The sequence below is a fragment of the Idiotropiscis lumnitzeri genome, chromosome 1 (genome assembly GCF_059441095.1).
Source record: "Idiotropiscis lumnitzeri isolate Australia: NSW breed Sydney's pygmy pipehorse chromosome 1, RoL_Ilum_1.0, whole genome shotgun sequence".
NCBI lineage: Eukaryota > Metazoa > Chordata > Actinopteri > Syngnathiformes > Syngnathidae > Idiotropiscis > Idiotropiscis lumnitzeri.
The window spans coordinates 39,596,121-39,609,703 of NC_142391.1; the positions used below are offsets into that span (position 1 = coordinate 39,596,121).

General features: G+C 39.8%; 1 protein-coding gene across 1 annotated transcript in view; it reads right to left on the minus strand.

Moving 5' to 3' along the window:
* The window catches only part of galnt9 (polypeptide N-acetylgalactosaminyltransferase 9), an 85,379-nt gene extending 72,404 nt beyond the window's left edge, over positions 1 to 12,975 (minus strand). The window contains exons 1-2 of the mRNA XM_088300600.1: positions 11,891 to 12,975; positions 1,850 to 2,030 (exon numbers count right to left, since the gene is read on the minus strand). Of these exons, the coding sequence (XP_088156726.1) occupies positions 1,850 to 2,030; positions 11,891 to 12,131 (422 nt within the window). The 5' untranslated portion in view covers positions 12,132 to 12,975. The remainder of the gene's footprint in view (positions 1 to 1,849; positions 2,031 to 11,890) is intronic.
* Between the last annotated feature and the right edge of the window lie 608 nt (positions 12,976 to 13,583).

Here is a 13,583-nt window from a genome sequence, read left to right on the forward strand (position 1 = left end):
CAGCAGACACTTAAAAAAAGAGCAAACGATTTTTATAAAAAAAAAAAAAAGATTTTCCAGAGGTACTCTCTGCTGACTTTATTAATTAACAAGCTTCGCTTTACTCCCGCCTCCAGTCTTGATTATTTTCCCCTCAGAATAAAGCAGTGTGAATAAAATGCATTGTTCGCCTGCGACAATCCTCAGAAGTCTCTTGGCTGTCGCATCCCACACTCACATTGTTCTGACAGGGAGTGATAGTAATGCCACTTAGTCCAGAATTTGGATTCTGATTCTGAACACTGTGTCCATCAAGATCTCACCCAAAGCATCTCATACAAAACAAATCATTCAATTAAAAATGACCTGTTGCCAAGAGACCACTGGGTCTCTTATACAAGGAATACCGTTGTGTGGTCGTTTCGTTCATGATAGGCTTGTGCGCTTAAAGTAATTTTCTTTTGTGCTCTTTGGTTGGTATCCTTGCCAACGAAGCTGTTCAAATCCCAAACTAGGTCAAATGGTGGTGTGCCGCTGAAAAGAAATAGGTTGTGTATATAGCGCGGCTGTAGTCAAGCCTAGCTTTATTGAGTCCAAGTTAAGTTAGAGTCACAAAAGTCCAAATTGAGTCCAAGTCCAGTTGAGATCAAGAGTAAAATACTATTTTCATGACCACACAATTAGAAAAAAATCCAATATGCTCAACACTCTTCTTACTCTGTTTTCTAAAGCATGTGAGCAGACAAACAACAAAACTATTTCAAAAACAATGTTGCTTTATTAATGGTGTTCGAGCTCGGGGGAGAGACAAGGAGGAACGATGTCTATTTTGATCATCTGAAAAACTATATTTCTTTTGAAGGAGGACATTAATTTTCAGGAATCAAAACATGGTTGGACTGGGTGGAGTCGATAAAAATATTTTCCAAGTCCAATGCTAAGGACTCCGAGACAAGTCAGAGGCAATAAAAATAAATAAAATAAACCTGTCGAACCAAGCCCGTTTCTCTGTTTTGTGATTTCTGTGAGTGTCTCTCTTGACTACTGTAACTTTGTTTGAATTTTTGGTGAATGAAACCATTTGACTTATTGATACCTATCGACCAAATCCTAGTCAAGTTGACAGTATGTGCGCACCTGCTTTTCATCACCAGCATGACTTTTTACGTCCACAAACTACAAATTTGTCATCTTAAAGGACAAACTAATCAGTCCACTGAGCATACTCATGATTGTTTCCCATCATTAGCCATACTTGACACTTCACTTCACTAAAACGCTGACCAATGTAGAACTAAATAATTTCTGTAGTAAACAACAAAGTTCCAGCATAATTTGTTATTCAGGCAGGTTGTAAAACACGCACACACACACACACAGTTCCACTGAGAAGCTGAGGGCAGTCTGCACGTAATTATCGCCATAAACCACCCGCTGTGCAAGAATGTCCCAAAGGAACCGTTTTACATGTTACATTTACAAGGGTCAATTTGAATTTTTGTGTTTTATTCATGTATCATTCCAAACATTCCATCTACAACTGTCCCGCAGCATGAGCAGACATCTTGTTTTTGGCAAGAAGATAAATGAGATAGATATACTTATGGAAGTAAAACAATGTAGAGCACAAGTGAACCTTCATAGTAAGATCTCTACTGCAGGACATTTGCAAAACGCAATAATGCTTGCAACATAAAGAAAAGCGGGAGGGAATTCGACTTTATAGTGACTTTCACAGTAACGGAGCCCATTAACTGGAGGTGGAGTCACGCTGGCTTCCAAATTAAAACGTATCGGATCAGCAGTTGAGCTGCTGATGGAGGGACAACGCACATTTCAGAAAATGGTAACAAACAAACAATGGGCATACTTTTTAGGCCTGTAGTCTGGGATGCTCCTGTCCAGGGAGATCCTGTCACTGAGCTGAGCATTGTAGCCGTACTCTTCGTACTTCCCCTCGGCATCACGGCTGTCCTCCCCGAGTGAGGCGGCAGCTCCCCCCTGACCGAGTCCTCCGGGACCCTCCACCAGCCCCATGGGTTTTGCTAAACCTGCCCGAAAAAAAAAAAAAATGACAGAGGATCAGAGGTGAACACAAACAGAGTGGGCAGATTTAGGTGAGGAAAGGGCACATGTAGGATGGCAGCTGATTGACATTTGATGGCAGCATGCAGAGACCGCAGAAGCACCTCCGATACAGCAAGGCCCCTTCCGGAGGGCATCGTTAATCTGTCTGTCAATGACAGAGCTGCAAAACACTCTCTTGGACAAGGACACGACTGAGCTCCACAGAGGAGAAGCTGAGAGAGACAGTGGTATAAAGGCCAGCGCGAGGAGTGGAAAGAAAAACTGATGAATGGATGATTACTGACTGATTCCCAGCTGTAACATCAAGACAAAACTACCACTATGTGTCTGATGGATTATTGTTCTGATTATCACTGATGGTCTGAAATATTTGCATTACACTGTGATGATGACAGAAAAAGCTGATTGCACAGCATTGGGGTGTCATATAATACAAAGGACGAACTGCGATCTAATCATCAAATATACAGACCAGTACTGTATTAACCAGTTTGAACTGGTGGTTTCTAGCATATATTCAAAACTCACAATGTGGTCCATGTATGAGTACATAAAATGATACCTGAAACATGCCACAACTACATACATGGCACATACACAGACAAAATAAGCCATTTTATGGATGTTTATGCATCTTGTAATATACATAAATAGTGCATTTAGTGAAAAATTAAATCATCATTTGTATTATAAAATTAAACTAGGGGACGTCACTCCTCCACAAAAATGCATTTAAGCTTTAACTACCATGTAGTGATTTAAAAAGAAAAGTAGTTTTAATCCAGCACCAGATGGTACATAATGTTTTTGGAATAGTAATCATAGATGCATTGTAGAGGCATTGTGCAACACCAGCAAGTCAGTGAGTGGCAAAGTCTGTAAGTCTCGACTTGATTTACGCACGTTCTTTGAAATCATCATGAGCCCCTAGGTTGTTTTTTCTCTCAATGATTCCGAGCCCTTGGTCATCTGGCACTCAGAACACATTATGCTTCCTTAGTCAGATTGAATTAATAATACGATATATGTCAGACTTAAAATATGCCTCTTCACTAATTAAGGTGACTCATCTCATGCCAATAACTTTGAACAGATGTCACTGTGATGAGGTGAGGTGACAAAGAGATTTTGTCCAGAAACTACTTCCTACTGTAAATCTTCATTAAAACTTTACGTGCAAAATTCACTAGCCAGCAAAAAGATTCTGATCACTTAAAAACTATAATATCCAATAGAAGATCTGTATCTAATACTCTCCATAAAAAAAGAATAATTGCAGATAAATTTTATTGACACTATCGGATATGAATTTACTTTTTGCTTTCTAAGATTTTGGACTCTCCGAAATGCATTGAAAAATCGAAATGACGTAAGAAACAGCCACGTTATATTGCCGTACAGTTCTACAGCCGGTGATTCAAGTGTTACACAATACTTTACCGGTTCTATTATCCATACAGATGAACATGCACACAGTTAGTAAATAAAACATAGCAGTGCTCCAACCACTGCAGTGCAAATGCCATATTTGGATGGGCTTGAAATACCGAGTGCCGCTGAAGATTTCTAATTGAGCTGAATGGAAAACGGGCTTCTCCCATGAGAGGGATTCAACATGCCCTGCTCCAGTCAAAAGTGGTGGCATTTTGACAATTATGGGCGCGGCTCACGTCACAGAGCAGCCATCTGGCATCACAGTCGTGTCACAAAACAACACAGATACCCAACAGAGCAGGAGACATGAGAAGGGAGGGCCTCTCTGTCTCTGCATGAGACTTGGAAGCACAGCATTGCATGCCAGCTTTGTTTTGTTTTTTTCCGCTCTGTTATTTGGCTAACCCCTGCCCTCTTCTTTTGCTATATGACTAAAATAAATTCCATTGTGGGATGAGGGCCACAAAAAGAGGTGGAAAAGTCACATGCAGTGTTCTATAAAGGCAAAAACAACTGCACGGCAAATGAATTCTGTTTGCAGGACATACAAGGGAGCATTTATTTAACATTCCAAAAATAGTAATCTAAACCCTGATTCTTAAAAAAATGGACTAGGGGGAAATCTGCATATAAGGACTTTATAGAGCTTCATTTAAAATGTATTACCTGCGAGGCACTTAGTAAGATAACTCTAGGACGTTTGCTGTTAAGGCCTATATATAGAGAGCAATGCTTTGCGTGAATATTGATTCGTCAGCTGCTAAAATTGACATCACACTTGTTCTTAACATTTTGTTGTGTACTGGCATACTTGCTAAATTATTGATTATCCCATTCGTCGCCGCCCTGTGAAAAAAAATAGAATGTCCTTTTTTTTCATGATTTTTTCTGCATTACAGACAAACCACATACGTGATTTTTTTTTTAACAAAATTGGACATGCTTGTTTTTCACAGAACAGCAATGATATGAAATGTCAGAGGATGGAGATGCGACTCCACATAGTACTTTAGTTGTTTGTTTGTTTTTATACACTAAATTTCATTGAGTATATTTCACTCTAAAATTACTACAGCAGTCTAAACCAGGGGTCGGCAACCCAAAATGTTGAAAGAGCCATTTGGGACCAAAAAAAAAAAAAAAAACCTAAAACAAAATCTATCAGGAGCCGCAGAAAATTAAAAGCCAGGCAACACATGCTGTATGTATCTATACTATATACTATATTAGCCTACTATCAAAATGACTTAGTTGGCTACAAATATACATAATGAGCCTTCATGATTAAAAGATTTTTCCCAGCAGTGCATCATTTGTAGAGAATGACGCACCACGTGACTTCTCTGTTGTACGATGCCGCCTCAAGTTTAACTTTTAATGAATTGTTTCACTGCTTTGATTAAATAATGCAATAAAGAAATCTGATTTCACATACCTGCATAAAATCGCAGTCTGTTCAAAATCGATCAAATCACGTCCTTGATGAGCTGATCGGTAATGTTGCCTGCCATTTTAATGATCCTTTACTTCACTGTCTTAGCGGAGAAAGGCATGTCTTTAATTTTTTTTATATTAGTCTGCAAATAGGTGTTCCGATATGTTGACGTTTTATTATCCCCGGTTGCGAACAAAACCTGCAGCAGCAGTGCAGTTTGGAGATGCAATCCACTTCTTAAATCTATTTTTGCCCTCCTCTAATTTCTCCAGAAGTAATGTAATCGCACTTTTTCTCTCACTCCAAATTGGGTACAAGAAACGTTAAATCCTCTGTTCTGCTCAGTTATTTTTCCTCTTTTTCCCTTTAGGATCCATGGCCCATCACACAGCCGCGGGTTTGTTTACAACAGCTGCCTGCATAGAAACGTGTGTCGCAGCTATGACGCAAATCTTCGTTGACAGAAATGATGAAACCATATTAAAACAAAAAATATATTTCCCTCCCACATATTTCTCCATGTTAAAACATTTTTGGAAAAGCTCCAGAGAGCCACTAGGGCGGCGCTAAAGAGCCGCATGGGGCTCTGGAGCCGATGGGTTGCCGACCCCCGGTCTAAACAGAGTAAAATTTTCAATTGGAAGAGAGTAAAAGATTCAAAGTAAATTTTACTCTAAGATGGTAAGGTGGTCATCAATTGGATAGTATTTTGAAGTACAATAGTTTTTTTTCCTCAAACCTTGAGTGGCTTTTTCTTTTTCATAAACAAAACAATGCAAGTAAAATTCACTCAAAAACTCTCCTTTGAAAATTTACTTAGTAAATATCACTCCACATCTTTTTGTCTGTGCATGAGAGTGGGAGTAAATCTTCAGGATAGATCAAAACCCCTTCACTCAGAGCAGAGGAGGCTCTTACTCATCACAAGAAGTTAATATTAATCATTTGGAAAGTTACTCTAAATATTTTACTCTCTTCCAAGTGGAAATTTCACGCTGTTTAGACTGGAAAGAAATGTATTATTTTTTTATTAAAATGTACTCCACAAAATTTACTGTGTATTCAGCTCAATATCTGTTTTCCACAAATTCCAGATACCTTCCCAGCGCTTTATATGATGCGTACAGTACCATACGTAACATGAGCAAGCTTTACTTCTTGGAACTCCGTTTGTCCAAATATGTTTGACACAATGCACTTTATAGTACTGTGCATTCTAAAATTAGCTGTGTATTATTTATGCCTTGTAAGATCAAGACTCACATTCGACAATGACCATAGCGTAATGACAAGATTGATGTTTCATGTGTTTGTGTTTCTGAACATAACGGTATCATACATCCGCTTTGTCAAACAGGTCTGTCCTTTCTGCACAGGCTGTCATGATTAAAAATTTTGCACGACTTTGGGCAAACAGTGTCAATGAGGGCAACTTTCTCCTTGTGAACATATTCCATTACTGTGAGTGACTGACGACTGATTTTCAGGTAAGCCACTGAATTCATTATCCTCATTTCTCAAGGCTGAAGGGAATTGATTCTTATCTGCTCGGGACACTGGTTTGTCGAGCAGAGACTCATTTACATATCTTTATTGGAATATATATGATTCCATCTTGCTTCCTACAGCCTTTGTGCTATAATGTGATGTCCTTCTGTCATGAGCTATACACACTACGCTGATGCACACAGTGATTTTGATCATTAAGACACAGTCAGAGCATTGAGTGTGCATCAATGTGGAGGAGATGGAAGTGTGGCATTTCTCATCATGCAATGGCCTTCTTGGAATAGTAACAGCATGGGTTTCTTTGCTATAATTGGGCATTAAAGATAAGAAGCATATCGGGTTGTGCAGCTGGGCCCATCCTATCAGCGCCTTCAGACGGGAAGAAGGCCGTAGAGTGACTTGCATGGCTGATGAAAAGAGCCTTGGTGAAACTCAGGGCTCAAACAATATAACATCGAGTGCTGGTCTGAGGTAGAAGCAGAATGCTTGCACATCCACTAACTGATTTCATTATCTGTTTATAAAATGCTTTGAGTTTTCTAGCTGAGGAAGCAGTTTAGAATTTGGACATTTTCTTTTTTTTGCAAGTACCCCGGCTTCCTCTAACATTCCAAAGACTTTGAATGGTCGGTCGGTATGAATGGTTGTTTTTTTCTATAGATGGTCTGTGGCTGGCAAACAGTTCAAGGTGCACACCGCCTCTTACCCAGCTGAGATATGCACCAGAGTACCAACCAACCAACTGAGAATAAGCCGTACAGAAAATGGGAGCAAGGAAGAGCCACTGCTCCTCTGCATTGAGGTGGCTCAGGCATCCTGTTGGGACACCTCCCTGCTGAGGTGTTCAAAACACATTCCATTGACAGCCCACAAAAACCTGGGGAGACTGCCTCCCGGTTGTCCTGGGAATGCTTCAGAATACCCAGGAAGAGCTGGACGAAGTGGCTTGGGAGAGAGATATCTCTGCTTTCCCGCGTAAGCTATTGCCCCTACGACCCAATTTGTGGAAAAGAATGAATGGATGTTTTCTTTTTCGGCTGTCTATGATATCATGAGTTTAGCAGCCAAGGCCACTGGAATAAAAATAAAACTTGGTGTTATGTTAATTCATTCAGTATTTTTTTTTTTATTTCAGCCTACTCTATTTTTGCTCACCTGAAATCTTTATTTTTTTTATATTACTTAATATTACATTCACATTGAAAGAATAATTGATAACTTGTGGGGGCAGGGGGCACATGGGAGGTAATTGTTGGCCAGAGGATGCCTCCTGGTAGCAACATAGGAGGTGTTTCGGTGGGCGTGGTGTCCAGCCAGCCAGGCAGTTATTGGGCGGCCCATGGACACACCCTCTGCCCTTGGTTGGGTGGGATGAGGTCCTTCATCTCTGTCATGCCAGAATAGCACTTCCAGGACACTTGTGATGTTTAATTTTGCATTCAAGACAGTTCAAATCACTCGCACATGTCCGTAGACACACACCCATCATACACAGATGCAAGTACGGGGCGTCACTCCATTATTGCTACGTAAAAAAAACTCTCACTTGCACTCCTCAGTGACAGGTCTCTATTAATTGCATAGCTTGTCCCACTACTACCCATTAGCACAGTCGAGTCCACTACCCCTGTTCTGCTGTCTTCCTCTCCTGTCCCTTTCCTGTCCTAGCCGACATTGTGCTGTTCTTCCCTCATTGGGTGTATCACTACTTTCCGGTATAGTACTCAACTCGAATGCAGTATCATACTTTGTTTTGTGTGTTTTCCATACAGCTAGTGACCTCTTCTTACTCATTTAGTTTTTTCGCTGCCCTCTCTTTTCTTCTTTTCTATCACTCCCCTCTTAGACACGGATCTGGCCGACAGCAATTTTCAATAAATATCCATCGTAATACAAATAGCCACATGGCAGTATGTGAAAACTCCATGGTGCGCGGAAAAAAACATTCTGAGATGAAAAGGATACATGTTATTCATTCCGCATCACCTAGCAGCTGAACAGGGCAGGTTGGAAAAAAAAGAAAGTAGCAGCAATCTAGTTCTCTTTTATTCACATTTTTTTACAGCTCTACTACTCCTGATCGAGCAAACATGGCATCCATATACAGTAGCTCCTTTGATAACCACACAAGGCTACTTTCTTATTCTTATTATTTCTTCTTATGTACTATCTACATCACTTATTTACATGCTGCTTTTACATAGTGCAAATACCGTTAAGACTGAGACACCGCAGTCGGGTAAATCAGACAAACTTGCATAAATTGTGTTTCTAATGCTGCCCACAGAGGTGCTTGATAGTTGGTCTATATTTCATGCAAAGAGATGGTACTTGGGCTATTTGCAACACTTTCAAACATTTAAATTCATCAAAGGAGGGAATACTTCTACTATGCAGAAATATATTAAAATAATTAAATATATTAAATTATTATTAAATATATTTTATACGATCATATCATATAATGATAATGACCTCGGTGATATACCGTTTGTATCATGGTTCCCTCATCCAATAAGGAATTGGATAGATAAGCCTTATCACTAATGGAATCATAATCACTAAATTCACATCAATTCCCATCCTTAAATATTACATAACGGAAAATGAAATAAACAATAACTTGGCTCAGTCCTGATGCAGACGACTGGTTGACCCAACATGATGTATGAATCCTGAAGCCAACTCTGGAAAAAAAAAGTTATTGGAAAAGGCTAAACTCACTTCATAAACAGCAAACGGTTTGACATCTTCCAATTAAGAAAGTTGTTAATTTCATCAGGACAACCCTCTGAGAATATTGCACAATACGCTTGCAAAAGGAAATAACAATAGTGTGGAATCTTCTCAAGGTCAACCATCCCATTTTGATCAAGTCCGAATTGTAGAACCTTCATAGATGTCCACCCGGATATTTAAATATGGAGCAGATTTTTTAGCATTAAGAACCATCATGCATTATTAACTGAGAATGTGCAATAACGGGCCAAGTAAATGGCAGAAGAAGGCAGAACCAGGAAGCAAGAAATAGACCAGAACGAGCGCACACATTCATGTAACACATTCCCCATGAACGAAACAAAAGACTCAAATGCACTCAACCTTACAACAAATTAACATCGAGTCAAAATGACAATAATGAGGTAAACTACCTAAAAATTAATGTTTGAAAGTCACAATGTTTAAATAAAAAAAAAAAACTCTTTGTAAGAGTTAACAACAGTTTGTCATACGTGTGTGCAATCCCAAAGATGCTCAACAAGCACCCGTGAGGCGATACTCTATCTTTTGAGCTCGATGCACTACTTAAGGTCAAAACACAGCTTCATAAGCTGGTTAACAAGCTTAAAACATTTTCATCTGATTAGCGAAAGTCGGTGGTATTCACAGCTGAGCTTGGCAGCTGATAAAGCTCATGTCAATGCTTTGTGTGGCAAAATCAGCAGCTAACAAACATTGACAGTTCTTGTTTTGTTGAAATTATCAAAAGTACAATTCCAAGACTTGTTTATGTCCTTTAAATCTAATTGAACATTGGTGGAACTACCCTGATATGCAATTGGAAGGCAATAAACAACAGAAAGAATGGGTGACTACTTGATATCGCTGCTGGACATAGTGAGTCCCTCTCTCACCATGGCTATTCCACAAATATGAGAAGTAATCACAATTTAGAAACGGGGGTAACCAGTCGATACTGAATATTATGTTTGTCATTAATAAACTGGAGAGAAATCAGGCAGTGATTTTGTGGCAGTAAGTGAAATGTTTCCAGACTGAGACTGTTCATCCACCACTTTTCTCTACCTTTATTCTCATCAGGAGAAGTGGTACAGTATATGCTGATCCCATATTGGATAAACAAGCATTCATAATTACACCGATGGACAATTCAGATTCTTTAATTAGACCGTCAGCATTGCAATTGTTTGTTGTTACTGTATTACAATATTACAAAGAGTTCAGTCATCTTGCATTTGTTTCATTTGCGAGCTAGAAAAGTGAATTTGTGTGTTGGCCACTTGTTCTCTTCAGCCAAGCATAAACTCCACGACAACCGATTAATCACATATTTGACGATGCATTTATCAATTTTGTACAGCTTATTCTCTTCAGATTCACCAGAGAGCTAAGGTTATCCCAGTTGACTGAGGGCAAGAGGCATGGTACATTCTGAACTGGTCGCCAGTTAATCCTAGATAATTTAGAGGCCAACAACCATCCACACACAGTTGTAGTCTTCACTGAACATGATTTATGTGTTTTTTTTTAAACGTGGGGCGGAATTGAAACTAGCAGGAGAAATGCAACACAAACACTGGTTGAACATGCCAGCAACGCCATCTGAGATTCAAAGCCAGTACATTTGCCTCTGATTCAGACAGCAACATGCTCTATTGCACTGCCCTATTTGTATTTCAGGTTCAGTGAGAGCGTCATTAATTAAAGGGCTTTTGAGATGTTTGTGCTCTCTGCTGGTGGCCAGTATGAACTACATGAAACCTATTCAAGTTTGAACAACACAGAAATTGAAAAAAAAAAGATTGGTTCGGAAATGATGACTTGAGCATGTATGATCAAGCAGAGACCAGCAGGCCTCAAAGTGGTTTATTGCAGATCTGAAACAGTGGCCTCAGTATTGCTAACTGTGTAATCTTTACATTACAGGACTTTGCCAGAGTATGTAATATTTAAATCTTGTGAACCATATCTAAAGTTACAACCAACAGTCATTTACACTTAATGTAAAATGAAGCAATTTGGATGATGCATGTAATTCAAAAAGTATTGACTTTGATTATTTTTAATTATTTGATTAATTATTTCGGCACGGGTTCCTCCCACATTCCAAAAACATGCATGGTAGGGTAATTGGACACTCTGAATTGCCCCTAGGTGTGAGTGTGTGAACGGATGGTTGTTAGTCTTTGTGTGCCCTGCGATTGGCTGGCAACCAGTACAGGGTGTACCCCGCCTACTGCCCGAAGATAGCTGGGATATTCTCCAGCACCCCCGCAACCCTTGTGAGGTGAGGCGGTTCAAATAATGGATGGATGCTTGATATATATATATGTATAATTTATTTTTAATTTATTTATTTTTCAATGATATTACGAATATTATGTCAAATGACAGCATCTGAGAGGTTTACAGTAGTTAGTTATGTGTCTCTGCCAGTGTATCACAGTAATATTATACCCATGAAGAGCATAAATCAACTATCGCTGTGACTGTATTCATAGTTTGCTTGAATGTATAATGCTGCTTTATTAGATTTATCAAAATTATGCGTGACAGATCATTTAATGAGAAACGTAATTGCACCTTATTTCACAATATCTTTTTTTTCAGTTTTACCAAGGAGAATGGATGACTTTCAGATTAATAGGATAACTTGAGTAAAGATTGTAATTATTATTATCTATATGACAAGATTTTCCATACCGTTTAGTTGATTGTAGACGACATCCTCCAGCCTCTCTAGCCGCTGAAGAATCGACTGCCTGTCCACCAAGTTGGGAACTTTACCATGTCTGGCGCGCAGCCTTTGATCAGAAGCACGTCCGATCTGGACGAACTCCTCGGATCGGTCCTGGATCCTGCAGTAGACCGAGAACAGGATAATTCCCACAAACACGAGGATGTTGACGGTCAGCAAAGTTTTGATTTTGCGTGCCACGGCCATGAAAGTGACTTGCGTGTGGCCGCCGAGTCCGAACTATTCATGTGTGTCTTTGGCCAGCTATCGGGGTCTTTCTGGAGGATGACTCCACTTTGGGGGGAGCGATCATTTAAAAAAAATGTTCAAAAAAAGAAGAAGAAGGTCAACGCGTGCGTCTCTCGGAGGACAGCTGAGTGATCCGTTCAGTACCACGGTCAGCTCACTTGGGACCGCGCGAACGCAGCCTCGATGTGGACTTGAAGGTGCGGTGTTCGTCGGTGCTTCTTCTTGTGGCGGGCAGTTGCGCTTTATAGCACAAATATGATTCCACGGGACGCGTCTATCATCCCAAACAGCCCTTGGCTGTTCCGAAGCATCTCCCCCCCGTAACGTGGAACGACGCCACTCGGTTAGCCCCAATATGTCTCGTCCATCTTCCGGGAGAAATCCAACAATAACATCCTCCTGCTATTCCAAGATTTGTCCGTTTGTGAAAATATGGAACAGAGCAGTTTACCTCCGCTATGTGCATACATTCTTCTAAATACGATTTCAAAAATATACATCGGCCTATCTTCTTTTGCCGTGTGCAGTCCTTTGTTGTGGTCCTCCGATCGGAGAATGGAGAGCCGATTCGCCCTAAAAAGGAACGATGTTTCGTGTCGGTAGCAGAGATGCAGCCGTCCAGTGTGGCATGCTGTCTCTCCTCCACGCAGCCTCACAGCTCGATGCGTTGCGTCCTGACGTCCACGGCTCGAGCATGAATAGTCATGAGCTGGATTGGGTTTAAAGCACAGAATAAGCATCACAAAGTAGTTCCACTTGACAGAGCAGCCGTCTACTCCCGATAGCTGCTCAAGTGTGAATAAAATGTCAGCTATTGGAGATTGTTTCCATCGTGTATGATCATCCTCCCTATTTTTATATCCTGCACGTGCACACACATTTTGGGAGGCAGGTTCTAAAGTCCCCGAGAAGCACATGCATCTTCAAAAGTATTCCAACAATTTCTGAAAAAAAAAACACTGTGGTATATTTATATATTTAACTTGTGCAAGTTCTATATTTATCTCTGTTAACAAAATTAACAGTCAACAATACAACAATAAACAAAGGAGGTGAAGGGAAACTATAATGGATTTAGTCTACTCCCATATGTTCAAATGGAAGGTTTTTACTCTCACACACACACACACTAATATATAAATATATATATATATATTATTCACATCTGCTCTATTAATGACAATAATCTGTTATCAGAATTTGGTTTTGTGGCTTCCGCAAGCTGTTTGTCACCATCGGCTGCCAATCATCTAGTTTTGTAAAATCAAATCTATTTTACACCAAACACAAATGACATGTTTAACACAGAAAGAATCATATTTGTATAGCCAGATCAGTGCATATTTTAATCTTTTGCTTTTTCAAGCCAAACACTCTCAAAACTACCACATTTGCATAATGATGGCTTTT